The 26,843-nt window shown below is 63.6% G+C and overlaps 2 protein-coding genes across 2 annotated transcripts; both read left to right on the top strand.

Moving 5' to 3' along the window:
• Positions 1-2,058: 2,058 nt before the first annotated feature.
• Positions 2,059-14,754, top strand: LOC130018936 (sodium/potassium-transporting ATPase subunit alpha-2). The gene is made up of 23 exons (XM_056109604.1): positions 2,059-2,188; positions 3,845-3,946; positions 4,037-4,096; positions 4,454-4,657; positions 4,930-5,043; positions 5,139-5,273; positions 5,521-5,638; positions 6,290-6,558; positions 6,911-7,109; positions 8,234-8,343; positions 8,425-8,559; positions 8,866-9,055; positions 9,375-9,550; positions 9,670-9,806; positions 10,974-11,124; positions 11,198-11,366; positions 11,550-11,704; positions 11,797-11,920; positions 12,088-12,233; positions 12,383-12,513; positions 13,065-13,166; positions 13,435-13,526; positions 14,625-14,754. The coding sequence occupies exons 1-23, from the start codon at positions 2,177-2,179 to the stop codon at positions 14,651-14,653; spliced, it is 3,060 nt and encodes a 1,019-aa protein (XP_055965579.1). The 5' UTR covers positions 2,059-2,176; the 3' UTR covers positions 14,654-14,754.
• Positions 14,755-19,138: 4,384 nt separating this feature from the next.
• Positions 19,139-26,813, top strand: LOC130018937 (sodium/potassium-transporting ATPase subunit alpha-4-like; the record flags this gene model as incomplete). Its single annotated transcript, XM_056109605.1, is given in 12 exon segments — positions 19,139-19,300; positions 19,376-19,435; positions 20,485-20,688; positions 21,777-21,890; positions 22,726-22,860; positions 23,405-23,522; positions 23,749-24,017; positions 25,084-25,149; positions 25,151-25,198; positions 25,200-25,284; positions 26,527-26,636; positions 26,718-26,813. Coding segments are annotated over 12 exon segments (1,467 nt in total), but the record flags the coding sequence as incomplete, so codon positions are not given.
• Positions 26,814-26,843: the final 30 nt, after the last annotated feature.

Raw genomic sequence — 26,843 nt, 5'->3', positions numbered from 1 at the left:
ACACTCATTCACACGCACATTCGATATGCAGTCACACTCCACATTCACACACACACGCACCTCACATACAGTCACATTCACACACTCATTCACCCGCACACACATCCAATATACAGTCACACACACTCATTCACACATATCCACAATCTCTTACACAGTCACACTCATTCACAGGCACATAATCTCATATACACTCACGCTCATACACACATATGTGTATCACATACAGACATACTCACATTCACTCATTCACACACATACACTTCTATATAGTCATATTCACACTCTTACACAATCATTCACACACACATCTATCTCATATACATTCACATGCACACACATCTCACATCCAGCCACACACTCACTCACACGTATACATGTCTCTTACAGTCACATTCATGCTCATTCACACGCACACATGTCTCTCTATATAGTCACACACATTCACACGCACACATATCTCCTACACAGCCACACACATTCATACACAACCTCCTATGCAGTCACACTCACACTCATTCACATGCACACACGCCTCGTGCACGCACATTCACAACATGCACACACGTCTCATCTAGTCACACTCATACTCTTACATACTCATTCGCACACACACACGCCTCCTCTACAGTCACACTCACACTCATATCCATTCGCGTCTCACATCCATTCACACACACACATCCCTCCCACATAGACTCACACTCAACACTCATACAAACTCATACGCATACACAGCCACACTCGTACACAGCTCTCCCATGCTTCACGTACACACACACACACACTCACACTCATTCACTCTCACACCCGCTCTCACACTGATAAACAGGCCGGGCCCAGCTGCCGTGGGTGGCCCAGTGCCAGTGGCCCACGGGGAGTTCCAGGCCGGGTGCTGGGCAGCGGCTCCAAGGGCCAGGGCTGACTGCGGGGAGTCCTGGGAGAGCGGGGTGGGGGTGGGGAGCAGAGCCCAGAACCTTCCGGCCTGACGCTTCCTCCCGTTCCATCCCCACCCGTCCAGGGGCCGAAACAGGTGTCACTGGGCCTGTCTGTCCCCCCCACCAGCCGGGGCCAGGCCGCCCTTGACCGTCCCCTGCTCCCGGCTTGGGGACGAGCTGCCCGGCCAGCCCAGCGCCTTCCCTTCCCGCCGTGCCCGGGAGGAGGCGACGGCAGCTCGGCCCTGACCTCGGTGCCATCATGGAAAATCCCACGGCAGCCGCGGGAGGGGGCAGCTATGCAGGGAATTTGGGCGTCTGCCCTGCGCCCGGGCCTCACGGAGCACTGCAGCCCAGCGCTGGCTCCCGGGGACTCCGGCTGGCCAGCTCCGGAGCACCGCGCCCCCTGGGGGGCGCCCACTCCATCTCTGAGGCCCAGAGAAACGGGGACTCCAAAACTGGCCGCCCCAGAGGCAACGAGACCCCAATTTGGGCCTGTCTGGACCCCTGCTGGGCCTGGCGCCCACACCCCCAGACCCAAACCAGCCGGCACAGAGCCCCTGCCCAGACCCCCTCCTGCCTGACCCACATCCTGAGCAGCGGGACCGTCCACCCTTGCCCACCCAGGGGTCGCTCCCAGCCGCCGCTACCTCTGGCCCCCTGCACGGACACGGGCGAGGTCCCCCCAGGTCCTGCCTCTCTGACTCGGCAGGGACAGAGGACATAGAGCCTGTCCTCGGCACAGCCAGGCTCTGGCGGACATCTGCTGGGGACCCCCCCCCCCCAACTCAGATGCGGCTTCTTCCCAGGGGCCGGGACTGGCCGCTTTCCAACCTGCTGCTTCAAGCTCCTTCTTCTCTCTGGGCCCCTGGGCCTCAGTTTCTCCCTGCACCCACGGGCTCTGCAGCCTGGCTGCGGCAAGGGGGGTGGGAGTGGGGGATACCAGCCACCCCCCCTGCGCTCCGCGGGGTGGCCGGGAGCCAGGGAGGAGGGTCCTTCGGCCAGCAGTTAAGGGGCCGAGGGGAGGAGTCCGGGCTCTGGTTTCAACAAACGTCCCTTTCGGAGGAGGCAGGGGAGGGGCGAGGGCCCTATTTAAAACTCCCCCATTCTCCCTGTCTCTCTGTCCCTCTCTGTCCCTCTCTGTCCCTCTCTGCCCGTCCACTCATCCCAGCCAGCGTGTGGGCCCGGCGCTTTCGGGACCTCTCCCGTGTCCTGCCTAGGTCCCGCCACTCTGCCCCAAGATGGGTCGCGGGGTGAGTACCCCCAGGAGCAGAGCGGGAGGGGGGTCTGTCTCGGGGCCTGCAGGGGTGGGGCAGAGGGGCAGGGCGCGTGGGTGGGCACCCCTGCCTGCCTGTCTCCCCACCACCCGCACCTACATCTCAGCACAAGCAGGAGCCTCTCGCCAACCGACGGCTTGGGTGTGGACCCTTCAGAGCTCCCTGAGGGTCCCGGGCAGGGACGTCCAGGCCCCCTGCCCCGCGTCCCGGGCCGCCGGTCCCAGGCTCTGAGGCTGTTCCCAGAGGTGGAGCGTGGCTGTCCCCAGGCGGAGATTAACGGCCTCCTCCGCGGCTTCGAGGGCTCCGACGAGATTCCCATATGGAGAGCGGGAGAGAGCAGAGCTGGCGCGCGTCTTTTTCCTTCCAGGGAGCTGGGGGCCGGGGCCGAGGGAGGGAGAGACGCCCGGGGAGGTCCGGAGGACACTTGGAGGGGGACAGGCAAGGACATGTCACCCCTCCGCGCTTAGCTGAGCCGCGGAGATCCCGCGGGCTTGGACACCGGGTCCCCGAGCCACAAGAGCTATAAATAGAGCCGGGGCGTGTGCACCTGTGAGGGCGTCTGCATGTGCCCAGGCGTGTGGCTGTGCCCGTGTGCTCAGCCTGGCATCATGTGGACCCCTGTAGCGGCCGTCTCAGGAGTGGTGCGGTGAACTTTGAGAACTTCTGACAGCGGGAGTGTATGAGTGTCCCCCCCGGCGGGTGGAGGGAGGCTCCCCCCCCCCCCATGAAGACCCTCTGACCGTGTCCCCAGAGCCAGGGGAGGTGGGCACAGCCAAACCCCAGTTCGAGGTTCCAGGGAAAGGCAGTGCCCCAGCCTCAGCGCGGAGGGGGACGGAGTCCAGTGCGGGATTGGGGGATGGACCAATACCGTGGGGGGTGCCCAGCCCGCTGCAGCTGCCCGAGGGGGGGGTTGGCTGGTCTCCAGCACCCCCCCCCCCCACCAGCCCTGGCAACCCAGAAAGGAGGGCTCTGTTCTCCAGCCTGCGGGCAGGCGGGGGTGGGGGTCCCGCTTCCTCTTTCTCCCCAGGCCCCAGGCTCTGCAGGCTCCTGGCCACGGCGGAGCACCGGGGTCCCTGCCAGGATGGGGGGGGGAGTGGGCGGCGGGAACAGGAGTGGGGGTGTTGGGAGCCCCAGCTCAGTGCTCAGTGGCCTCACCTCCAGCCAGCCACTCAGCCCAGAGCTCAGGGCTGCTCCAGCTGCCTCGCCTGACCCTGGGCTGGCGGAGACCCCTCGGGACGCGTCCACCCGAGTCCTTCCCTCAGCCTGAGGCCACTCCCCGCAGCCTGGCCTCCAGACCTCATTCTCTGCTGGACAACCAGCCTGCAGGCTCGGCCCCGGCCCGGAGCTGTCCAGGGTCCACATCTGGCGGAGAAGGGGAGCCTAGAGGGTCTCCCCCGACCGCCATGTGCTCTGCAGCAGGCCGTGAAGGCAGGACGGACCCCTCCCACCCCACCCCCGGCCCTGGTGCGTCAGTACTCGGGCCCCCTTGGTGTTCAGTAAACGGGGAGCCCAGCTGGCTACTCCCCCAGCACTGGCCGCCCACCTCCTCTGGAGCCTCTGGTCACGTCCCCGCCAGGCAGTGCAGGGTCGCTGGCCTCTCACGCCCCCCGCCCACCCTCCTCCCGCCTGCAGGCCGGTCGCGAGTACTCCCCCGGCACCACGGCAGAGAATGGGGGCGGCAAGAAGAAGCAGAAGGAGAAGGAGTTGGACGAGCTGAAGAAGGAGGTGGTCATGGTAAGGCCCGGGGGCAGCCCAGCTGCCCGCCCTCTGGGGCCGCTCGACCCCCACCATCTCGACCCCCACTGATGCCTCTCCTGCCCCCAGGATGACCACAAGCTGTCCCTGGATGAGTTGGGCCGGAAATACCAGGTGGACCTGTCCAAGGTGGGTGAGGCAGGGCCGCTCGGGGTGGGAGGGGCCCGGGGCTGGCAGGGGCTGAGAAGACCCCCACCATCCCCCCAGAACAAAGCCCCACGCCCTGTTTGGTTTTTTTTTTAATTTTTGGGTCACACCAGGTGATGCTCAGGGGTTCCTCCTGGCTCTACACTCAGGAATGGCTCCTGGCGGTGCTCGGGGGACCCTATGGGATGCTGGGAATCGAACCCGGGTTGGCCGCGTGCCAGGCCAACGCCCTCCCCGCTGTGCCCTGGTATTCCCTCTGCGTGGAGGGTCCCCGCCAAGAAGCCTGGGTGCTGCCAACGTGCGCCTCCCCCCTGCCTCACCCTCTCTCCTCCTCGCCAGGGTCTCACGAACCAGCGAGCCCAGGAGATCCTAGCGCGGGACGGACCCAACGCCCTCACCCCGCCGCCGACCACCCCCGAGTGGGTCAAGTTCTGCCGCCAGCTCTTTGGGGGCTTCTCCATCCTGCTGTGGATCGGGGCCATCCTCTGCTTCCTGGCCTACGGCATCCAGGCGGCCATGGAGGACGAGCCCTCCAACGACAATGTGAGTGGGGCCACCCCAGCAGGGCAGCTCAGCCCAGGCTGGGAAGGGGCTGGTCTGTCTGCTTGCAAGCCTTTCCCCCACTCCGGCGCTGCAGCGTGGGTTTGGCTGCACCCCACGGGGACCGACAGTGCTCGGCTGGGAACCCTGTGGAGTGCGGGGGCTGGGTTTGGAGGTTAGAGGACGTGGCGCATGTCCCCCACCCCGGGGGACATGCCCGACGGTGACACCGCTGTCCCAGGGGGACGAGAATGCCAAGTGTGTCTCCTCCCCAGCTGTACCTGGGCGTGGTGCTGGCCGCCGTGGTCATCGTCACCGGCTGCTTCTCCTACTACCAGGAGGCCAAGAGCTCCAAGATCATGGATTCCTTCAAGAACATGGTGCCGCAGGTGTGGGTCAGGCCAGCTGGGCGGTGAGGGGGCGGGGGGCGGGACCCCCGTCCTCCTCAGAGGCAGCTGGCCGACTCTTGGTCCCCTCCCCGCAGCAAGCGCTGGTGGTACGAGAGGGAGAGAAAATGCAGATCAACGCGGAGGAGGTGGTGGTGGGCGACCTCGTGGAGGTGAAGGGGGGAGACCGGGTGCCGGCCGACCTCCGCATCATCTCCTCTCACGGCTGCAAGGTGAGGCCGGCGGGAGGGGGGCCGGTTGAGCTCCCCCACCTGCTCCGTGTCCCAGGGCGCCTTCGAGCCCTCTCGCCCTCCTCGGCATCTCTGCAGAGGCCTGGGATGTCGGGTGTCCCTCACGGGCCTGGACTGGGCTCTGGCTGAGCCCCCCCACTCCTCCGGGGGCCCCCTCAGAGCGTGTGACACGCTGAGAGTGTGGCAGGGCTGGGCCAGCCCCCACCCGAGCCCTCCCCGCTTCCCACAGGTGGACAACTCCTCCCTGACCGGCGAGTCGGAGCCGCAGACCCGCTCCCCCGAGTTCACGCACGAGAACCCTCTGGAGACCCGGAACATCTGCTTCTTCTCCACCAACTGCGTGGAAGGTGTGTGCAGCCGTCAGCACGCCGGGCCGTGACCTGCTGCTCCCCCGGGGCTGCATCCCACAGGCCATGCACTTGCACCCCTTCATGCCTTGGGTCAGGACCCACATGTACACACAAGACCCATGTGTACACACATGCACACACAGGTGCACGCAGGTACCCCACCCGGGGGACTCATGACGGGCAAGGACACGAGTGCACAAGTACACTTGTACAGACACACAAGCACAGAAATGTGCACCCGTGCGCACACGCACACCCACATGTGAACACGTGTGCACATGTATGCACACACATGCAGCTCACATTAGAAGATATGTACACCCCGTACTACACAGGCATGCGCATGTGTACACAATGCTCTGGCACATGTATACTCATGCACTTGTGCTCATGCGTGTTCATGTGGGCACATGTGTACGTGTATGTACACGTATGTTGGCACATATACAGCACACATGTGCATGCTTAGTACTTCCTGTGCTGTGGGCAGTCACAGCAGGAGACAGTGTTACCGAAATACCCCCAGTTGCATGACTGAGCTCCCAGCTTGGCCTTGGCAGGAGGGCAGGAAGCCGGACTGGGCACTGGACCCCTGGCCTCCTTCCTCACAGCACTGGGCCACCAACCTCAATTCCCTGCATGTCACAGGCACCGCCAGAGGCATCGTGGTGGCCACAGGGGACCGGACGGTGATGGGCCGCATCGCCACCCTGGCCTCAGGCCTGGAGGTGGGCCGGACGCCCATCGCCATGGAGATCGAGCACTTCATCCAGCTCATCACCGGCGTGGCCGTCTTCCTGGGCGTCTCCTTCTTCATCCTCTCCCTCATCCTCGGCTACAGCTGGCTGGAGGCCGTCATCTTCCTCATCGGCATCATCGTGGCCAACGTGCCCGAGGGACTGCTGGCCACTGTCACCGTGAGTGGCCAGCCCGAGGCCCTGCCCGCAAGTGCAGGCTAGAATGGACACAGCCATCCCACCCCAAAGCCTATTATTCATCCCTGGGACATGTCCCAACCCGGACCTCCTGGTCTGTCCCCTGCAGCGTCCCCCACCTCAGGCCCCGGCTCTCTGCCTGGTTCCCTGGACTCAGGTGCTCCTGGAATCCGGACGATGTCCTCCCCTCCTGCTGAACAATTCTCCTACATGGCCCCACAGCCTTGTCTCGGCACCCCAGGAGCGTCAGGAGCCCGGGGAACTTGGGTGACAGACAGAGGCAGGTGGACCATGGCCAGGGTGTCATACAGGCATGTCCCCCATGCCCTCGCAGGTGTGTCTGACGCTGACCGCCAAGCGCATGGCCCGCAAGAACTGTCTGGTGAAGAACCTGGAGGCGGTGGAGACCCTGGGCTCCACGTCCACCATCTGCTCCGACAAGACGGGCACGCTCACCCAGAACCGCATGACCGTGGCCCACATGTGGTTCGACAACCAGATCCACGAGGCTGACACCACGGAGGACCAGTCAGGTAAGAGGACCGGGCCAAAACCAGGGGTGAGCCGTGGGCACTGTAGGAGGGAAAACAAGGGCAGGGGCGGGGCTAGAGAGACGAAGGCGGGACCAAGGGCAGGGGCGGGGCTAGAGATGAAGGCGGGGCCAAGGGCAGGGGCGGGGCTAGAGATGAAGGCGGGACCAAGGGCAGGGGCGGGGCTAGAGATGAAGGCGGGACCAAGGGCAGGGGCGGGGCTAGAGATGAAGGCGGGACCAAGGGCAGGGGCGGGGCTAGAGATGAAGGCGGGACCAAGGGCAGGGACAGGGCTAGAGATAAAGGCGGGACCAAGGGCAGGGGCGGGGCTAGAGATGAAGGCGGGACCAAGGGCAGGGGCGGGGCTAGAGATGAAGGCGGGGCCAAGGGCAGGGGCGGGGCTAGAGATAAAGGCGGGACCAAGGGCAGGGACAGGGCTAGAGATGAAGGCGGGACCAAGGGCAGGGGCGGGGCTAGAGATAAAGGCGGGACCAAGGGCAGGGGCGGGGCTAGAGATGAAGGCGGGGCCAAGGGCAGGGGCGGGGCTAGAGATGAAGGCGGGGCTAAGAACAGGAACGGGGCTAGAGATGAAGGAGGGACCAAGGGCAGGGGCGGGGCTAGAGATGAAGGCGGGGCTAAGAACAGGAACGGGGCTAGAGAGAACAAGGCGGGGCCAAGGGGAAAGGCGGGGCTAGAGAGACGAAGGCGGGGCCAAGGGCAGGGGTGGGGCAAGAGAGATGAAGGTGGGACCAAGGGCAGGGGCGGGACTAGAGAGATGAAGGCGGGGCCAAGGGCAGGGGTGGGGCAAGAGAGATGGAGAGACTAAGTCAGGGGCGGGGCTAGAGATGAAGGCGGGGCCAAGAACAGGGACGGGGCTAGAGAGAAAAAGGCGGGGCCAAGGGCAGAGGCGGGGCTAGAGAGACGAAGGTGGGGCCAAGGGCAGGGGCGGGGCTATAGTGACAAAGGCGGGGCCAAGGGAAGGGGCGGGGCTAGAGATTAAGGCGGGTCCAAAGGAAGGGGCGGGGCTAGACAGATGAAGGCGGGGCCAAGGGCAGGGGCTGGACCCAGAGCAAGAGGCCGGCTTGGGCTGCACCCAAGTTGCAAATTGCCGTCCCATGTGCTTGCAGGGGCCACCTTCGACAAGCGCTCGCCCACCTGGACAGCCCTGTCCCGCATTGCGGGGCTCTGCAACCGCGCTGTCTTCAAGGCGGGCCAGGAGAATATCTCTGTGTCCAAAGTAAGTGCCGGAGCTCCGTGCGGGCCCCCATCCAGTCCCCCTGGACTGCGGGCCTCCAGCTGACCGCTGACCCCTCTGCAGCGGGACACCGCCGGCGATGCTTCCGAGTCGGCACTGCTCAAGTGCATTGAGCTCTCCTGCGGCTCTGTGCGCAAGATGAGAGAGCGGAACCCCAAAGTGGCCGAGATCCCCTTCAACTCCACCAACAAGTACCAGGTCTGGGGCGCAGAGCTGGGCGGAACACCGGGGCGGGGAGCGCTGCGAGCATTGTCACCATTGGAAGGGTGACAGTGGCTGGGCAGTGCTGCCCCAGCTCTCCTTCCTGTCCACTCTCTGTGCCTTGGGCCCCTCAGCCGGTGGCAAGAAAAACTGGAGGGCCAGCGTGGGCACCCTGGCCAGTGTGGGCGCCCAGTCACTTCTGACCACTCGGCAGTTTCTCCAGTGTGGAGTGAGGGGTCTCCTGGCCCCTGCTCTCCGCTAGCACCTGGGCCCCTGAACCTCCCACCTGCTGGCTCTCTGCAGCTGTCCATCCACGAGCGCGAAGACAGCCCCCAGAGCTACGTGCTGGTGATGAAGGGCGCCCCCGAGCGCATCCTGGACCGCTGCTCCTCCATCCTGGTCCAGGGCAAGGAGCTGCCCCTGGACAAGGAGATGCAGGACGCCTTCCAGAACGCCTACATGGAGCTGGGCGGCCTGGGCGAGCGAGTGCTGGGTGAGAGGCACACGCTGGGCATGGGGCTGGGGAGAGGACTGCAGGGGCGAGGAGGGGTCTGCAGCACTGGGAGAAGAGGAGCTGAGGACTGGGGAGAGGGGCTTGGCGGGGAGGGGGGCTACAGTGTTGGGGGAGGGAAGCCCAAGGACTGGGAGAGAGGGGCTTGGTGGGGAGGGGGCTACACGTTTGAGGGAGGGGACTCTAGGACTGGGGGAGGGGCTTGTTGGGGGGGCCTGCAGGGTTGGGGTTGGGGGTAGGGGCGCAGGGATGGCTGGGGCCGGGTTCAGGCTGTCCCCCCTGCTCCAACCCCGCACCCCAGGGTTCTGTATGCTGAACCTACCTTCTGGAAAGTTCCCTCGGGGCTTCAAGTTCGACACAGATGAGCTGAATTTTCCTACCGAGAAGCTGTGCTTCGTGGGCCTCATGTCCATGATCGACCCTCCCCGGGCAGCCGTGCCCGACGCTGTGGGCAAGTGCCGCAGTGCAGGCATCAAGGTAGGGGTCCGCACGCCCGTTGACCTCTGCCCCGCACTCCAAGGGCATGAGAAGGGAGGGCCGACCCCTCCAGCAGACGCACGGCCACCAAGGTGCATCCCGGCCGTCCACTCCCCCAGGTGATCATGGTGACCGGTGACCACCCCATCACGGCCAAGGCCATCGCCAAGGGTGTGGGCATCATCTCCGAGGGCAACGAGACTGTGGAGGACATTGCGGCCCGGCTCAACATCCCTGTCAGCCAGGTCAACCCCAGGTGAAGCCCTGCAGTAGCCCCTTCCCCTCCCTACCTTGGCAGTGGGCCCTGGGCCCCAAGTAGGCAGGAGGCGAGGCTGGCGCTGCCAGGAGGCAGGGCGTGATCTGGAAGGGGCCAAGTCTGACCTAGCAGGGGCGGGGCCTGAGATGCAGGGGGCGGGGCCTGAGCTGTCAGGAGGCGGGGCCTAAGCTGTCAGGAGGCGTGGCCTGAGCTGTCAGGAGGCGGAGCCTGGGCTGGCAGTAGGTGGGGCCTGAGCTAGCAGGAAGCTGGGCCTCAATTAGTGGAGGCGGGGCCTGAGCTGGCAGGAGGCGGGGCCTGAGCTGACAAGCAGGAGGCGGGGCCTGAGTTGGCAGGAGGCGGGGCCTGAGCTGTCAGGAGGTGGGGCCGGAGATAGCAGGAGGCTGGGCCTAAGCTGTCAGGAGGTGGGGCCGGAGCTGGCAGAGGTGGGGCCTGAGTTGGCAGGAGGCGGGGCCTGAGCTGTCAGGAGGCGGGGCCTAGGCTGGCAGCAGGCGGGGCCTGAGATGGCAGGGGCCTGGGAAGGCAGTAGGTGAGGCCTGAGCTGGCAGGAGGCAGGGCCTGAGCTGACAAGCAGGAGGCGGGGCCTGAGTTGGCAGGAGGCGGGGCCTGAACTGACAAGCAGGAGGCGGGGTCTGAGTTGGCAGGAGGCGTGGCCTGAGCTGTCAGGAGGCGGAGCCTGGGCTGGCAGGAGGTGGGGCCTGAGCTAGCAGGAGGCTGGGCCTAAGCTGTCAGGAGGTGGGGCCGGAGCTGGCAGAGGTGGGGCCTGAGCTGGTAGGAGGCGGGGCCTGAGCTGACAAGCAGGAGGCGGGGCCTGAGTTGGCAGGAGGCGTGGCCTGAGCTGTCAGGAGGCGGGGCCTAGGCTGGCAGCAGGCGGGGCCTGAGCTGACAAGCAGGAGGCGGGGCCTGAGCTGTTGGAGGCGGGCCCTGGCTGGCAGGAGGTGGGGCCTGGACTGGCAGGGGGCGGGGTTTGAGATGGAGGAGGAGGGGCCTGGGCTGGCAGGAGGCGGGGCCTGGACTGGCAGAGGCGGGGCCTGGGCTGGCAGGGGTGGAGCCTGAGTTGGCAGGAAGTGGGGGTGTGGCTGAGCTGGCAGGGGCGTGGCCTGAGCTGGCAGGAGGCGGGGCCTGCCCTGACCAGCACCTTCTCCCCAGAGAGGCCAAGGCATGCGTGGTGCACGGCTCTGACCTGAAGGACATGGACTCCACGCAGCTGGACGAGATCCTGCGCAATCACACAGAGATCGTCTTTGCCCGCACGTCCCCGCAGCAGAAACTCATCATCGTGGAGGGCTGCCAACGGCAGGTGGGCACGGGAGGGGGCTCACCCTGAGCAGGGAGGGCGGGAGCCACGCTGACCGCACCCGGATGCTCCGCAGGGGGCCATCGTGGCCGTGACGGGGGACGGCGTGAACGACTCCCCTGCCCTGAAGAAGGCCGACATTGGCATTGCCATGGGAATCTCGGGCTCAGACGTGTCCAAGCAGGCGGCCGACATGATCCTGCTGGACGACAACTTCGCGTCCATCGTCACTGGCGTGGAGGAGGGTGAGCACATGGGCTGGGGGGGTCCTAAGAGTGGAGGAAGAGGAGGTTGTGGACTGGGGGTCCCTGACCCACGGGGCTCAAAGCCTGGAGACTCCACGTTTGCTCCTGGTCCCATCACTGGGTTTAAGACAATGGGAGCCTGGTCCCCCGCGTCCCTCACAGCCCCCTGATGCCCTCCCGCAGGCCGCCTCATCTTTGACAACCTGAAGAAGTCCATCGCCTACACGCTGACCAGCAACATCCCCGAGATCACCCCCTTCCTGCTCTTCATCATCGCCAACATTCCACTGCCCCTGGGCACCGTCACCATCCTCTGCATTGACCTGGGGACCGACATGGTGAGGCCGGTGGGAGCCCCTGGGGTGGCTCGGGGCAGTGCAGACCCCAAGCATGTTCTGAGATCCTCCCTCCCCTCCTTCCGCCCGCCCAGGTCCCGGCCATCTCCCTGGCCTATGAGGCGGCCGAGAGCGACATCATGAAACGGCAGCCCCGGAACCCGCAGACGGACAAGCTGGTGAATGAGCGGCTCATCTCCATGGCCTACGGGCAGATCGGTGGGTGCCCTGGGCGTGCCCACTACAGGGCGGCTGTTGGGAAGAGGCTCCCCAGCTCCAGGCTGGGACCCCATATTCCAGGAGAGCCGCCCACTCTGTGGGTCCTGCCCCCACTCAGGGTCCCTCTCTGACCCCGGCCCTGCTCTCGGCCCCCTCCCCATCCTCAGGGATGATCCAGGCGCTGGGCGGCTTCTTCACCTACTTCGTGATCCTGGCTGAGAATGGCTTCCTGCCGTCCAGGCTCCTGGGCATCCGGCTGGACTGGGATGACCGTTCCAAAAATGACCTGGAGGACAGCTACGGGCAGGAGTGGGTAGGTGGTGCCCCTCCCCCCCCCGCCCTCCCCTTCCCGTCCCGTCCCCCTTCCCACTGCCTCGGGTGCACAGCAGGCAGTACTGGGCAGGTGGTCAGCGGCACAGATGGCCGAGTGGGTCCTGCGCTCACACGGCCCTGTGCCCGCAGACTTATGAGCAGCGGAAGGTTGTGGAGTTCACCTGCCACACGGCCTTCTTCGCCAGCATCGTGGTGGTGCAGTGGGCCGACCTCATCATCTGCAAGACCCGCCGGAACTCCGTCTTCCAGCAGGGCATGAGGTGAGCCGGGGACGCCAGGCAGGTGCCACTGAGCTGCCAGCACCACAGGGTCCCGCAAGACCTGGGTCGGATCTTCCCTCTCACCTTCCCTCCGCCCCCTATCCTTCTCTTCCTGCCCGGGAGAGGGCACGCGGGGCCCAAGCAGCACTGGGTGAAGGTCTACAGGGTACAGGGTGAGGGCGTGCAGGGCAGCGGGCGGGAGAGAGGGGCAGGGGGCACGGTGTGGCAGTCACAGGCCCTGGAAGGGAGGAAATGAGAGACTTGGGGAGGCCTGGGGGGACCCTGGGGAGTTAGGGGAGCCAGGCAGGCTGGCAGTGCAGCTGAGTGGACACTGCATCTCTGCTCAGAGCCCAGCGCCCGCCAACCCCCCACTCCCCCACCCCCGTCCGCCCAGGAGGAGACAGATGAGCGAATCATACCCAGCTCACCAGGGGTTCTCAGGAAACAGAGGGCGTGGGAAGGGTCACCGCCCCCCACCGCTTCCGGCCCCGTTCCCGCCCACCCTGGGAGTGGGGGGGACACCCCGCTGAGCCTGCGTCCACCCCCTCCAGGAACAAGATCCTGATCTTCGGGCTCCTGGAGGAGACTGCGCTGGCCGCCTTCCTGTCCTACTGCCCGGGCATGGGCGTGGCACTGCGTATGTACCCGCTCAAGTGAGTGTCTGCAGGGACTGGAACAATAGCACAGCGGGGAGGGGTTTGCCTTGCACGTGGCCTACCCGGGTTCGATTCCCAGCATCCCATAGGGTCCTCTGAGCACCGCCAGGGGTAATTCCTGAGTGCAGAGCCAGGAGTAACCCACCCCTGTGCATTGCTGGGTGTGACCCAAAAAAAAAAAAAAACCAAGTGAGTGTCCGCAGACACTGCCCCACCCTGCCCTGGGTGGCCATGAGGGCCGGCCCTGATCTCCGCCCCCCTCCAGGGTCACGTGGTGGTTCTGCGCCGTGCCCTACAGCCTCCTCATCTTCATCTACGACGAGGTCCGCAAGCTCATTCTGCGTCGCTACCCGGGAGGTGAGGTTTCAGGCTGCACACACGGTCCCCACGCCCGGGTGGGGGCCCACTGTATCCTCGCCGTCCCCTGCCCAGGCCCCGGACCCCCACAGTCCCCTGTGGCACTGCTGATTGCAGCTGAGGAGTGAAGGGGGCTCAGAGGGACTTGGGGGCCTGTGGGAGACCCGGAATCCACTGCCCGGAGTGACTCCCAGCCTTGCAGAGAAAGGACAAAGCAGAACTCCCTTTGCCCGGTGCACCCCAGGGTGCTTTAAGTCCAGAAGCTCAGGGGGCCCAGAGAGATAGCACAGCAGGTAGATGGAGCGTTTGCTTTCCACACAGCCAACCTGGGTTCGATCCCCGGCATCCCATAGGGTCCCCCAGGCACCGTCAGGAGTGATTCCTGAGTGCAGAGCCAGGAGTCAGTCAGCCCTGAGCATTGCTGGGTGGGACCCAAAAAGCCAAAAAAAAAAAAAAAAACCTCACCAAGAAAAAGGGGGAAGGGAGAAGGGTCAGGGTTCGATCCCCAGCATCCCAATGGGTCCCCCCGCTCAAGCACTGCCAGGAGTGCTTCCTGAGTGCAGAGCTAGGAGGAACCCCTGAGCATCGCCGGGTGTGACTCCAAAAGCCAAAAAGAAAAAAGAAAAAAAATCCACAAAGCAAAAAAAAAAAAAAAGAAAAAAGTATGGTCAGGGTTCAATTCCTGGCATCCCATAGGGTCACCCGAGCACTGCCAGGAGTGATTCCTGAGTGCAGAGTCAGGAGTCAGCTCTGAGCATCGCTGGGTATGACAGAGAGAGAGACACACACAGAGACACACAGACAGACAGACATGGACAGGAGTGATAAGGAGGGTCTGGCCCGTAGCAAACCCGGGTTCGAGCCCCGGCATCCCATAGGGTCCCCTGAGCACCACCAGGAGTGATTCTTGAATGCAGAGCCAGGAGTCAGCCCTTCGCATCGCTAGGTGTGGCCCCCCAAAAAAACAAAAAAAAATATTGAAAAGTCCAGAAGCTCAGAGCAGAACGGGGTCACACTCTGGGCTCCGGGCTGGGGGCCCCTCTCAGGCCTCTCGAGCCCCCAGGGGCCACTCTAATCCTTTGTCTCTCCCTCCTGCAGGCTGGGTGGAGAAGGAGACGTACTACTGAGCCCGCCTCAGCACTGGGGGCGCGGGAGAAGGACGTCGAGGCACGAGGGGCCGGGAAACACGGGGAGTGCCGGGGGGGTTAAGGGAGACGCTTGGCCCTGACTAGGGTCTGGCGCCCACCCGGGCCCTCTCCTGGGTTTCCCAGCCCCTACCCTGCAGCCTTCCCCGGAGCAGATGATTGGACGGGAGTCACGGACCCTGTGCTTCCCCCATCACCATCCTGCAGCCCCTTCCCCCACCTCGACTCCGAGGCCACAGTGCTCCCTAGGCTGGGCCCGAGTCCACAAGGTCTGCTGAAGGCTGGGACAGGCAGTGAGGATGTGCCTCTCGTGTCCTTTGCTATCCATCGTGGCCACTGGAAACTGCCCAGGGCCAGAGACCACTAAGGAGCTAAGGACGCCCACCTGGGAGGCCCCCGGAGGGGTCCCAACGGCTCCCTGGTCCTCCCACCCGCACTCCACGTCCACCTACTGAACCCGCCAGCCCAGACTGTCCCCAGAACCCCAGGGTCCAGGGCAGGGCACGAGTGGACCCCGCGGCACGTGGAGACCCCAGCCCGCCCTCGCGGCTCTGCTCCCATCTCTGGCGTCCTGTGGTGGGTGGGCAGGGAGGGAGGGACCAGCTCTGGGCGCTGGGGGGGCTGTGGAGGAGCAGCTCAGAGGCCCGGGAAGGCGTTTCCCGAGAGCGTGCTGGGGACCGTAGACGCATTCATGTAGGAGTAGGGCCGCCGTAGTCTCGCTCGCGCTATACTCAGACAATAAAGTTGCATTTTTGTGAATCACGCGTCCCTCGCCGGCCGGGCTGTGGCCGGACGCAGCTGCTGGAGGAGAAGAGAGGGCTGGACGTGGGTGGGCGGGCAGGCGGGAGGCCCCCTCGAGGAGCAGATGGTGTCCCAGGAGAGACCCGGAGAGAAAGAAGTTTCTGGAAGCAGACAGAGTCAGGGCCTTCTTCCTGGGGGCCACACACGGTTCCATCCAACACAGCAGCTGATGCGGAGGGGAGGGGGAGGAGTGAGGGCGGGAGGGGGCAGGTGCCGCGGGGAGGGGAGAGGCGGGGAGGGCTTGGCAGGCCTCCACCGGGATGTGGGAGGAGAGGTTCTTCCTGACCTCAGCCAGGAGCGGCCCCCGGCGGGCAGAGGCCGAGCTATTATCTAGAGCAGGGCTCTGGGTGGCCCTACTGGTCACAGCCGTAGCAGGACGGGAGCAGGGACAGTCCTGCTGAGTGTCCCAGTGGCATCGGGAATCTTCCGCGCCTCCCGCCCCCCCCCCCCCACACACACTCCCTGAAACCTGTTACAGTAGCAACTTTGAACAAGTAGCAACTGGGTTTAGCCAAAGCCACCTTCTGTGGGACCGCTCCAGGGGGACGTCTGTGGGTGTCCTGCCCACGAGCCAGCGGCCAGCATCCCCGAGGAGGAAGAGGAAATGCCCTTGGGACCAGGCCTATGTCTGCTTCCGCGTGGACAGCAGAAGATGGGAGAGAGCAAAACGGGGAGGGGCTGGAGTGACAGCACAGCGGGGAGGGCGTTGGCCTGGCACGCGGCAGACCCGGGTTCGATCCCCAGCATCCCATAGGGTCCCCCGAGCACCGCCAGGAGGAATTCCTGAATCAGCTGGGTGTGACTCCAAAAAAATTAAAAAAAAAAAAAAAGAGCAAAGCCGGGATGCCACTGCACTGAGTATCTGAGTCCTGGACAAGGCGGACGTGCGGAGAGAGGTCAAGGCGAGGCCCGTGATGCTGAGATAAGAGCAAAGGCCGGGCCTCCTGCGGGCAGAGACAAGCTCGGCCCTTTGAGCCATCGCCCTAGGCCCAGGCTGCAGTTTTAGAAAATAAAAACCGGGGATGGAGTGATAGTGCTGTGGGCAGGGCGTTTGCCTGCAAGATGCCGACCTGTGTTCCATCCCCGGCATCCTGAAGGGTCCCCCGAGCACTGCTGGGAGTGATTCTGGCTCCTGCCAGGAGTCGGTCCTGAGCATTGCTGAGTGTGGCCCCAAAACAAATGAAAAGGAAGGAAGGAAGGAAGGAAGGAAGGAAGGGAGGGAGGGAGGATGGAAGGAAAGAAGGAAGGAAGGAAGGAAGGAAGGATGGAAGGATGGAAGGAAGGAGGGAAGGAGGGAAGAGAAGAAAGAAAGAAAGAAAGAAAGAAAGAAAGAAAGAAAGAAAGAAAGAGAAAAAAGAAAATGCATTCCTAAATATGAGAGAGGAGAGAGAGAGAGGAGAGACAGGAGAGAGAGGGAAAGAGGTAGGAGAGAGAGGGAGGGAGGGAGAGAGAGAGGAGACAGAGAGAAGGAGGAAGAGGGAGAGGGAGAGACAGAGAAGGAGAGAGAGGAAGAGGAGACAGAGGGAGGGAGGGAGAGGAGAGGAGGAGGAGGCGGAGGGAGAGAGGAAGGCAGAGAAAGGGAGGGAAAAAAGAGAGGGAGAGGGAGAGATGGAGAGAGAGGAGAGGCAGGGAGAGAGGAAAAGAGAGAGGGAGGGAGGGAAAGAGGAGAGGGAGAGGAGAGAGAGGTAGGGAGAGAGGAGAGAGAGTTTGAGAGAGAGGGAGAGGGAGAGAGGGAGAAACAGAGAGGAAAGAGAGAGAGGGAGGGAGAGAGGGAGAGAGGGAGAAAGGACCTAGGAGACAGTACAGTGGGGAAGTTGCCACAGGTAGCCGACAGGTTGGACCCTGGTGCCCCAGGCAGGGTGAGCAGAGTCCCTGAGGAAGGAGCGAGCTTAGACACTCGAGGTCAGACTGAACACAGTGAGCGTCCCGCCAGGCTGAACACAGTGACCATCCCGCACTGCCAGCAGAGAAGGGGCAGGACTAGGGTTTTGACGTGGCCCTTTCCACGGAGAAGACAAACAAATGGGCTGCAGCCCCGAGCCCAACCCGGAGGCAGGAGAGTCGTCCCCTGGCCGAGCCCTGCCCTGCGCGGGCAGAGGCAGGCGCTGGGGAAGGAGCCGGCCGTGCGCAGGGCTGGTGAGCAGAGCCAGGAATGAGTGTGGGAAGGCGGCGGGGCGGGCTGGCACGGAGTGAACCGAGCAGCTGCAGCCGTGGGCCGGGACCGTGGGAGAGACAAGCTGCAGCCGTGAGCGGGACCCCACGGGCGCGGGGGCCCGCGCTTTACAAACACCATCACGGCGTCCACGGAGGGAGGCCACCCGCGCCCGGGCAGATGCGCAACGCCCTCCCGAGCACAGCAGGCTGGAGGCGGGCGGGGGACCCCACCCTTCGCACCGCCCCACCCTCCAGCTGGGATCCCGGCACAGTGTGGGGGGGTGTTGGAGTACAAGGAGCTTCGGTCTATCAGGTTGCACCCATCACAGTGCTCCCGAGTCATTCCCATTACTTTGTAACTTTTTTGTTTTTTTTTTTGGTTTGTTTTTTTTTTTGCTTTTTTGGGTCACACCCGGCTGCTCAGGGTACTCCTGGCTCTGCACTCAGGAATCACTCCTGGCGGTGCTTGGGGGACCATATGGGATGCCGGGGATCGAACCCAGGTCGGCCACGTGCAAGGCAAACGCCCTACCCGCTGTGCTATAGCTCCAGCCCCTGTAACTACTTCTTTGTGCTCCCTTCCCCAACCAATTTGTAAGGTCGGATCCTTCTAGGACACTAAACTTGTACTGTAGTTAAAAAAAAAAAAAAAAGGAGGTATGCCCCGTTTGACTCCTTGTCCTTGACGTGGTTTTCTTTAAAATTTTGAATTTATCTCAAGGGGAGCCATATACAGCAGCTGAAAGACATTTCCAAGAAGATGCACAATCTCAGGAAACTATTGATTCTCCTATTTGGATTAAAATTCACAAAGTATGGGGCTGGAGCGATAGCACAGCGGGTAGGGCGTTTGCCTTGCACGCAGCCAACATGGCCGACCCAGGTTCGATTCCCAGCATCCCATAGGGTCCCCCAAGCACCGCCAGGAGTCATTCCTGAGTGCAGAGCCAGGAGGAACCCCTGAGCATTGCTGGGTGTGACCCAAAAAGCAAAAAGAAAAAAATTGACAAAGTAATAGGAATGACTCGGGAGCACTGTGATGGGTGCAACCTGATAGACCTAAGCTCCTTATACTCCAACGGAGGGGGGGGTGTGGGGAGGGGGGGCAGAGAGGCGTCAGCACTGCCCACACAGGCCCGGCTACCCCTCCGATGGGGACTGGGGGCCCGACTCGAAGGACGGCTGAGTCCAGGCACTGGGGTGCCACAGTGAGGATAGCCCCCCCCCCACCAGGAAACCTGAGAACCTTTGTGATGTCAAGATGTGGGGCTGGAGCCCCGCCCTGACCAGCCCCTTGGCGTCCTTCCCACCTCCCACCCCAGCCACGGGTCATCTCTCTCTCCTGTCCCCCACGGCCGTCCCCTCCACTTCTAAGGCCCCTTCCAGAATTCTCAGGCTGGGTCCCTCCATCCTCGCCGTCCTCCTGCACCAGGGGCCTGGGCACGGGCCACAGGGAAAGAAAGGGGCCACAGAGCCGTGGGGGACACCTTCCCGGCAGCCCACCCGGCCAGCATGGAGGCCAAGGAGGAGGAAAGGGAGCCCGTGGTCAGCCCTTCCCATGGGCAGACCTTCAGCAACATGCAGGCCAGGAAGAAGTCCAGTTCCAGCAAAAAAGTCAGGCAGCTCAAGTACAAAGAGCAGAACCTGGAGGCACTGAAGAAGGAGGCGACCATGGTAAGCGGCCGGACACAGGCCCCCGGCGGCCACTCTGCCCTCAACCCCCAAGCTCACGCCTGTCTCTCCCCGCAGGAGGACCACATGCTAAGCCTGGAAGAACTCAGCGCCAAGTACTCCGTGGACCTGCAAATGGTAGGTTTACAGGGGTTCCCCGCAGACAGAGCCGTGACCCCCGAGCCAACCACAAACACTCCCTGGTCACCCCAAGGGGCTTCCGTGCAGGAGAGGAAATGGAGAAGCGGCCCTTCAGAGCGGGCCCTCGGCCGCTGCACCGCTCACATCTTTGTTTTTCTTTTTGGGTCACACCCGGCGATGCTCAGGGGTTCCTCCTGGCTCATGCATTCAGGAATGACTCCTGGTGGTGCTCAGGGGATCCTATGGGATGCTGGGAATCGAACCCGGGTCGGCCACGTGCAAGGCCAACGCCCTCCCCGCTGTGCTATTGCTCCAGCCCCACAGCTCTTTATGGCAAGCGGCTCTTAGGGGGGCCCCAAGGAGGCCCCTGGCCCTGGCCCGAGCCCTTGGCCTATTGTCCGCCCAGACTCTGGGTTCTCAGATACTTTGCACAAAGAAGAAATTGTGTTGCCGGGAGAGAGGACAGCGGGGAGGGGGGCTGGAAGGGCGGCAGAGTCTCTGTGCAATCGTGAGAATGGCCGGGGCGCCCAGACGCCCCCAGGGGCTGGAGCGATAGCCCAGCGGGGAGGGCGTTGGCCTGGCACGCGGCTGACCCAGGTTCGATTCCCAGCATCCCAGATGGTCCCCCGAGCACTGCCGGGGTAATTCCTGAGTGCAGAGCCAGGACGAACCTCTATGCATCAGTGCGTGTGACCCAAAAAGAAAAAAAACAAAACCGAAGACGCCCCCAGAAGCAAACTCCAAGCATCACTGGCTTCCGCCCCCATATACACACACACACTGTGGGTCCCGCTCACGGCCGCTCTGTCCTGGCCCACAAGCACAGCAGGGCTGGACTTAGAGGCTTCATCGTGTCCACCCGAGGGTGACTGCCTGATCACCGGGGGCAGCAGAGGCTGCTTCAGGTTTTGGGTCAGCGTGGTTTTCTCTCCAGCCCTGCCCACGTGAGGGGCCCCGGGCCCCAGGCGCAAAAGTCAGGGAGGGAAGTTGGTGCATGTCCCCTGGGGGTGCTGAATCGTCCCCACGACCTGTGCCTCCCCTGCCAGGGCCACACCCACACCACAGCCCAGAAGATTCTGGAGCGCGATGGCCCCAATGTGCTTACGCCGCCCCCCAAGACCCCCGAATGGATCAAATTCTGCGAACAGATGTTCGGGGGATTCTCCCTTCTGCTGTGGACCGGGGCCATCCTCTGTATCGTGGCCTACTACATCCAAGTCCAAGTGAACCAGGACACCACGAAAGACAACGTGAGCGCAGGCGGGTGACCCCCACGCAGCCGCCCACCGCACAGGGGGTCCACACCAGGCAGCTGCCCTGCCCATCCCACACAGTGACCCCGGACCCACAGGCTGACCGAGCAGGGCTGCTCAGAGCTGTCCCCCTTACCACCCTTTTGCACCCGAGAAACGCATCCTGGGCCAGTGCCCTCGGATCCCAGATGCGGTTGACTCTGGTTTTCGTCTTGGCATATTCAGACGAAAACTTGCCAGGTTTTCTGTGCAGCCCTGCCAGGCCCTTTCGACGTAGATTCCATCGGTTAGGAAAGTGAGGGTAGGACTGCAGCGATAGCACAGTGGGGAGGGCATTTGCCGTGCACGCCGTCAACCTGGGTTCGATCCCCGGCATCCTGTAGGGCCCCCCGAGCACCGCCAGGAGTGACTCCTGAGTGCAGAGCCAGGAGGAACCCCTGAGCATCACTGAATGTGACCCCAAAAGCAAAAAAAGGGGGGCTGGAGAGATAGCACAGCGGGGAGGGCGTTTGCCTTGCATGCGACCGACCTGGGTTCGATTCCCAGCATCCCATATGGTCCCCTGAGCACTGCCAGGAGTAACTCCTGAGTGCAGAGCCAGGAGTCAGCCCTGTGCATCGCCAGGTGTGATCCAAAAAAAAAAAAAAAGTGGTGTGGTTTGTGAGGGAGAGAGTTCAGGGTGGAAGGTCACTTGCACCCCACTGATCCCGGTTCAAATCCCCGACTGGGCGCAGGGTACCCTGAACACCGTCAGGAGTGTCACTCCTGAGCACAGAGCCGGGAGGAAGTCCTGTCACGTGTGCCTCCCCCTCAATAAAACACACAGGACAAAATGAAAATGAGAGCAAGCCGGGCTGGAGTGATAGCACAGCGGGCAGGGTGTTTGCCTTGCACGTGTCTGACCGGGGTTCGATTCCCAGCATCCCATATGGTCAAGGAGTGTTCCCTGAGTGCAGAGCCAGGAGGAACCCCTGTGCATCGCCGGGTGTGACCCAAAAGCAAATGAGAGCAAGCAACCATGGCTCCCTGAGGGCATGATGCCCTGGTTGCTTTTCCTCTCTGGACTTTCCTCCCGTCCCCCCCAGCTGTACCTGGGCATTGTCCTGGCCTCCGTGGTCTTCATCACCGGCTGCTTCTCCTACTACCAAGAGGCCAAGAGCTCCCAGATCATGGAGTCGTTCAAGGACATGGTGCCCCAGGTATGGGCTACAGAGGCAGCCGGCCGGGGTCTTGACGAGACCCTTGAGTGGCTGGAGCTACATGGGATTTGCTCCTCTGTGGTCCAAGTTCCCCAGAGGACAGTGGGGGTCAGTGGCAGCGGCATGTGACTGCCCTTGTGGCAGCTGGAAACCCCCAAAGAGAACTTCTGCTCAGTCAGGGAGGGTGCTGGGGGCTCCTGCATCCAGGAGAGCTGGGATGCAGCGTGGGAATGTTCCAGAACAGAGGTGGCTGGAAAGCAGGGCAGGTGAAACTGGCGTCCACATATCCTGCGGTCCTTCAGCAAGTCAGAAGACAGGGTGACGGCAGAGGGTGGGCCAACTGGGTTGTGGGTGTCCTGGGTGCATGAGGCAGGGGCTGCCAGCACTGTTTAGGGGTCCCTGCTCATTGCTGGGGATCAGAAGCTGGGCCTCACCAGGGCTGGAAGCCTCAAACAAGTCCCCAAACAGTCTTGGGCTGCTGGTACCTTTCGGTGGCCGCAGCGACTCAGAGTTGGGTAGAAGTAGCTGGCAGTAAGAATGACTCAAGCTCCACAAACTGGCCTTCTCCGAGGTGGCTGGGCCCCACCGGTGACCACTCAATGGTGCTGGCTGGTCTGAGCCTAGTAGGAAGTGGGCACGGGGCAGGGACAGCGGGATGCCAAGGTCCAGCCTCTGTCTGTGCCCCGTGGGGGCGGAGGGGGACGCAGAGTCAGGCCCACGTGAGGGAAGCAGACCCCAGCAGCCCTCACCCCAACCCCGAGGCCATGGCGGGCCTGGAGGATGCGTTTTCGGGGAGAACCGGTGGAGAAGCCCCGACTCCGCCCTCTGCCCGCAGCAAGCGCTGGTGATTCGGGAAGGGCAGAAGCTAAACATTGGCGTGGATAAAGTGGTTCTGGGCGACCTGGTAGAGGTGAAGGCCGGCGACCGGATCCCGGCCGACATCCGACTCATCTCTTCACAAGGCTGCAAGGTTAGGGTGCAGGGTGCAGGGGTGGAGCCCCAGGGCAGGGTGCGGGGTGTAGGGGTGGGGTGTGGGCACAGGGTGCAGGGAAGGCTCCAGACAAGGGACAGGCAGGGATGCCACCTCTATACAACCCTTCTTCTTCTTTTGCTTTTTGGGTCCCACCCGGCGATGCTCAGGGGTTCCTCCTGGCTCATGCACTCAGGAAATACTCCTGACGGTGCTCGGGGGACCCTATGGGATGCTGGGGATTGAACCCGGGTCGGCCACGTGCAAGGCAACCGCCCTCCCCGCTGTGCTATCGCTCCAGCCCCAAGATGGACTTTCTTTTTTTCTTTTTGGGTCCCACCCGGCGATGCTCAGGGCTGACTCCTGGCTCTGCGCTCAGGAATCGCTCCTGGTGGTGCTCGGGGGACCCTATGGGATGCTGGGAATCGAACCCGGGTCGGTCGCGTGCAAGGCAAGCGCCCTCCCCGCTGTGCTATCGCTCCAGCCCCTGGGCATCCCTTCTTAAAGGCGTCTTGGTGCCTGGCTGACCTGCCCCCTCCCGCAGGTGGACAACTCCTCCCTGACCGGTGAGTCGGAACCGCAGACCCGCTCCCCCGAGTTCACCCATGAGAACCCTCTGGAGACCCGGAATATCTGCTTCTTTTCCACCAACTGCGTGGAAGGTGCGGAGCGGCCCGTCAGCACCCCGCCATGGAAGGTCCTAGGGGGGAGAAGCCCCCCAGAGCCTCTATCTGGGGCCTCCACAGTCAAAGCAGGAAAGGGGGCCCCACCCAGAGCTTGTTGGGCTCGGATCAACTGACCGCTCTGGGCTCTCGGTAGCTGCTTGTCCCCTGGGGCCCACGCACCACCGCCACCGCGGGACATGGCCCACGGCAGCTCTGTTCACAGGCACCGCCACGGGCATCGTGGTGGCCACCGGGGACAACACAATCATGGGCCGCATAGCCATCCTGGCGTCGGGGCTGAAGGTGGGCAAGACGCCCATCGCCATGGAGATCGAGCACTTCATCCACATCATCACCGCCGTGGCCGTCTTCCTGGGCATCTCCTTCTTCTTCCTCGCCCTCATCCTCGGCTACCACTGGCTGGAGGCCATCATCTTCCTCATCGGCATCATCGTGGCCAACGTGCCCGAGGGACTGCTGGCCACTGTCACCGTGAGTGGGCATGGCGCCAGGGACACGGGCCCTGGGAAGGTGCTCCAGGTACCTCTTCCGCGGGAAGGAGCACCCCATGGACAGCAAGATGCAAGAGGACTTCCAGAAGGCTTACCTGGAGCTGGAGCACGGGGGCGGGGCCAAGGACACAGAGGGAGGGGCCAAGGCACAGGGGCGGGGCTAAGGGCACAGAGGGAGGGGCCAAGGCACAGGGGCGGGGCTAAGCGCACAGAGGGAGGGGCCAAAGGCACAGGGGCGGGGCCAAGGGCACAAGGGAGGGGCCTATAGTATGGGGAGGGGCCAACAGCATGGGGCGGGGCCAAGGCACAGGGGCGGGGCTAAGGGCACAGAGGGAGGGGCCAAAGGCACAGGGGCGGGGCCTAGGGAACAGAGGGAGGGGCGAAGGCACAGGGGCGGGGTCAAAGGCACAAGGGAGGAGCCAATAGCATGGGGGCGGGGCCAATGGCGCCGGGGCGGGACTAAGGCCATGGAAGGAGTCAATGGCCTGGGAGGAGCCAAGTGCAGGGGAGGAGTCAAGGGCACTGCTGAGACGGACTAGTGGTCCCAGAGAGGCAGAGGACAAGAATGGACTGCAGGACTGGCATGAGTGGCCGCCAGAAGTGTGTTCAGACCCGGGGGGAAGAAATTCCGGAAAGTTCTGAGCCTGCCCAGTCCTGGGTTGTTCCCAGGCCCTGACTTCTCTGCCTCAGAGCCAAGTGCTTCCACTTTTCTAATCAAGCTGGCGCCCGTGGCTTCCTGCCCACCGGTGTGGTCTGTGGGCCCGGGTCTGAGACCCTTTCTTGAGAAGGTTCAGTCCAGAATGGCAGGGACTGGATGTGCCTAAACGGCAGCCCCCCGGGGAGTGACCCCAGGGAAGCCTCTCATCACGAACCCCAGGAGTGGAAGGCTGGGTCCACCCCGGCCACCTGCCAGGCCTGGCTCAGCTCTCTAAGCTCTCCCTGCCCCCACGCTCCTCTCTGAAGCTCTGCCGCAGCTCCTCCTGGGCTCGCAGACCCCCAGGGCCATCGGAAAGACGGTCCCTGTCCACTCTCTGCCCACCTCCCAGGTGTGTCTGACGCTGACCGCCAAGCGCATGGCCCACAAGAACTGTCTGGTGAAGAACCTGGAGGCGGGTGGAGACCCTGGGCTCCACGTCCACCATCTGCTCCGACAAGACGGGCAACGCTCACCCAGAACCGCATGACTGTGGCCCACTTGTGGTTTGACCAGACTGTGTACACTGCTGACACCACCGAGGACCAGCAGGGTGAGGGGGCGGGGCCCAGGGCATAGGGGGGGTGGGACCAAGGACACAGGGGCGGGGCCAAAGGCACAGGGGAGGAGCCAAGGACACAGGGGCAGGGGCCAAAGGCACAGGGGAGGAGCCAAGGACACAGGGGGCAGGGTCAAGGGCATAGGAGGCTGGGGACCAGGGGCACAGGGGCGGGGCTGAGGACACAGGGGAGGAGCCAAGGGTACAGGGGTGGGGCCAAAGGCACAGGGGGAGGGACCAAGGGCACAGGACAGGAGCCAATAGCACAGGGGAAGAGGCCAATGGCACAGGGGCGGGGCCAAGAGCACAGAGGGAGGAGCCAAGGGCACAGGGGCGGGGCCAAGGGCACAGAGGGGAGGGGCCAAGGGCACAGGGGCGGGGTCAAGAGCACAGGGGCGTGGGCCAAGGGCACAGAGGGAGGGGCCAAGGGCACAGGGGCGGGGCCAAGAGCACAGAGGGAGTGGGCCAAGGGCACAGGACAGGAGCCAATAGTACAGGGGGAAGGGCCAAGGACACAGGGGAGGAGCCCAATAGCACAGAGGGTGGGGCCAAGGACATAGGGTCAGGGCCAAGAGCAGAGGGCAGGGCCAAAGGCACACGGCAGAGCCAAGGGCACAAGGGAGGAGCCAAGAACACAGAGGGCAGGGGTCAAGGGCATAGGAGGCTCGGACCAGGGGCACAAGGGCGGGGCTGAGGACACGGGAGGAGCCAAGGGTACAGGGGTGGGGCCAAAGGCACAGGGGGAGGGACCAAGGGCACAGGGGAGGAGCCAATAGCACAGGGGAAGAGGCCAATGGCAAGGGCACAGAGGGAGGGGCCAAGGGCACAGGGGCGGGGCCAAGAGCACAGAGGGAGGGGCCAAGGGCACAGGGGCGGGGCCAAGGGCACAGAGGGAGGGGCCAAGGGCACAGGGGCGGGGCCAAGGGCACAGAGGGCGGGGCCAAGGGCACAGGGGAGGCCAAGGCCATGGAAGGAGCCAATGACCTGGGAGAAGCCAAGTGTAGGGCAGGGGTCAAGGGCACTCCTGAGAGGGACTGATGGTCCCAGAGAGACGGAGGACAAGAACGGACTGCAGGACTGGAATGAGTGGCCGCCAGAAGTGTGTTCAGACCCAGGGGGAAGAAATTCCGGAAAGCTCCGTGTGCGGGTGCAGAAGCCGGTCTGTGATTTTTGTGGGGCGCGAAGCTGCCGGCCAGGACGCAGCCCGGCTTCACCCAGCATCCTCTTCCTCCCCAGAGAACACCTTTGACAAGAGCTCTGGCACCTGGAAAATCCTGTCCCAAATCGCCGGGCTGTGCAACCGGGCCCACTTCAAGCCCAATCAGGAGATGATCCCGATCATCAAGGTGCCGCCCCCCGCCCAGCTCTGCCGCACCCAGGCTCCCCCAGCCCGCACCCCCGGCCTCACCGTGCGCCCCCTTCCCTAGCGGGGGACCACGGGAGATGCCTCCGAGTCGGCGCTGCTCAAATTCATCGAGCAGACCTGCGGCTCCGTGACTGAGATGCGAGAGAAGAACCCCAAGGTGGCCGAGATCCCCTTCAACTCCACCAAC

Source organism: Sorex fumeus, unplaced genomic scaffold (assembly GCF_029834395.1).
Source record: "Sorex fumeus unplaced genomic scaffold, SorFum_2.1 ptg000326l, whole genome shotgun sequence".
In the NCBI taxonomy this organism is placed as follows: Eukaryota; Metazoa; Chordata; class Mammalia; order Eulipotyphla; family Soricidae; genus Sorex; species Sorex fumeus.
Note: the sequence above shows the minus strand (reverse complement) of the source record. Positions and strands in the feature narration are given on the sequence as shown.

Coding starts and splice junctions, on each gene's coding strand:
- LOC130018936 (XM_056109604.1), top strand. Junction 4,097..4,453: donor ACCAGGTGGACCTGTCCAAG/GTGGGTGAGGCA, acceptor CCTCCTCGCCAG/GGTCTCACGAACCAGCGAGC. Junction 11,367..11,549: donor CGTCACTGGCGTGGAGGAGG/GTGAGCACATGG, acceptor GCCCTCCCGCAG/GCCGCCTCATCTTTGACAAC.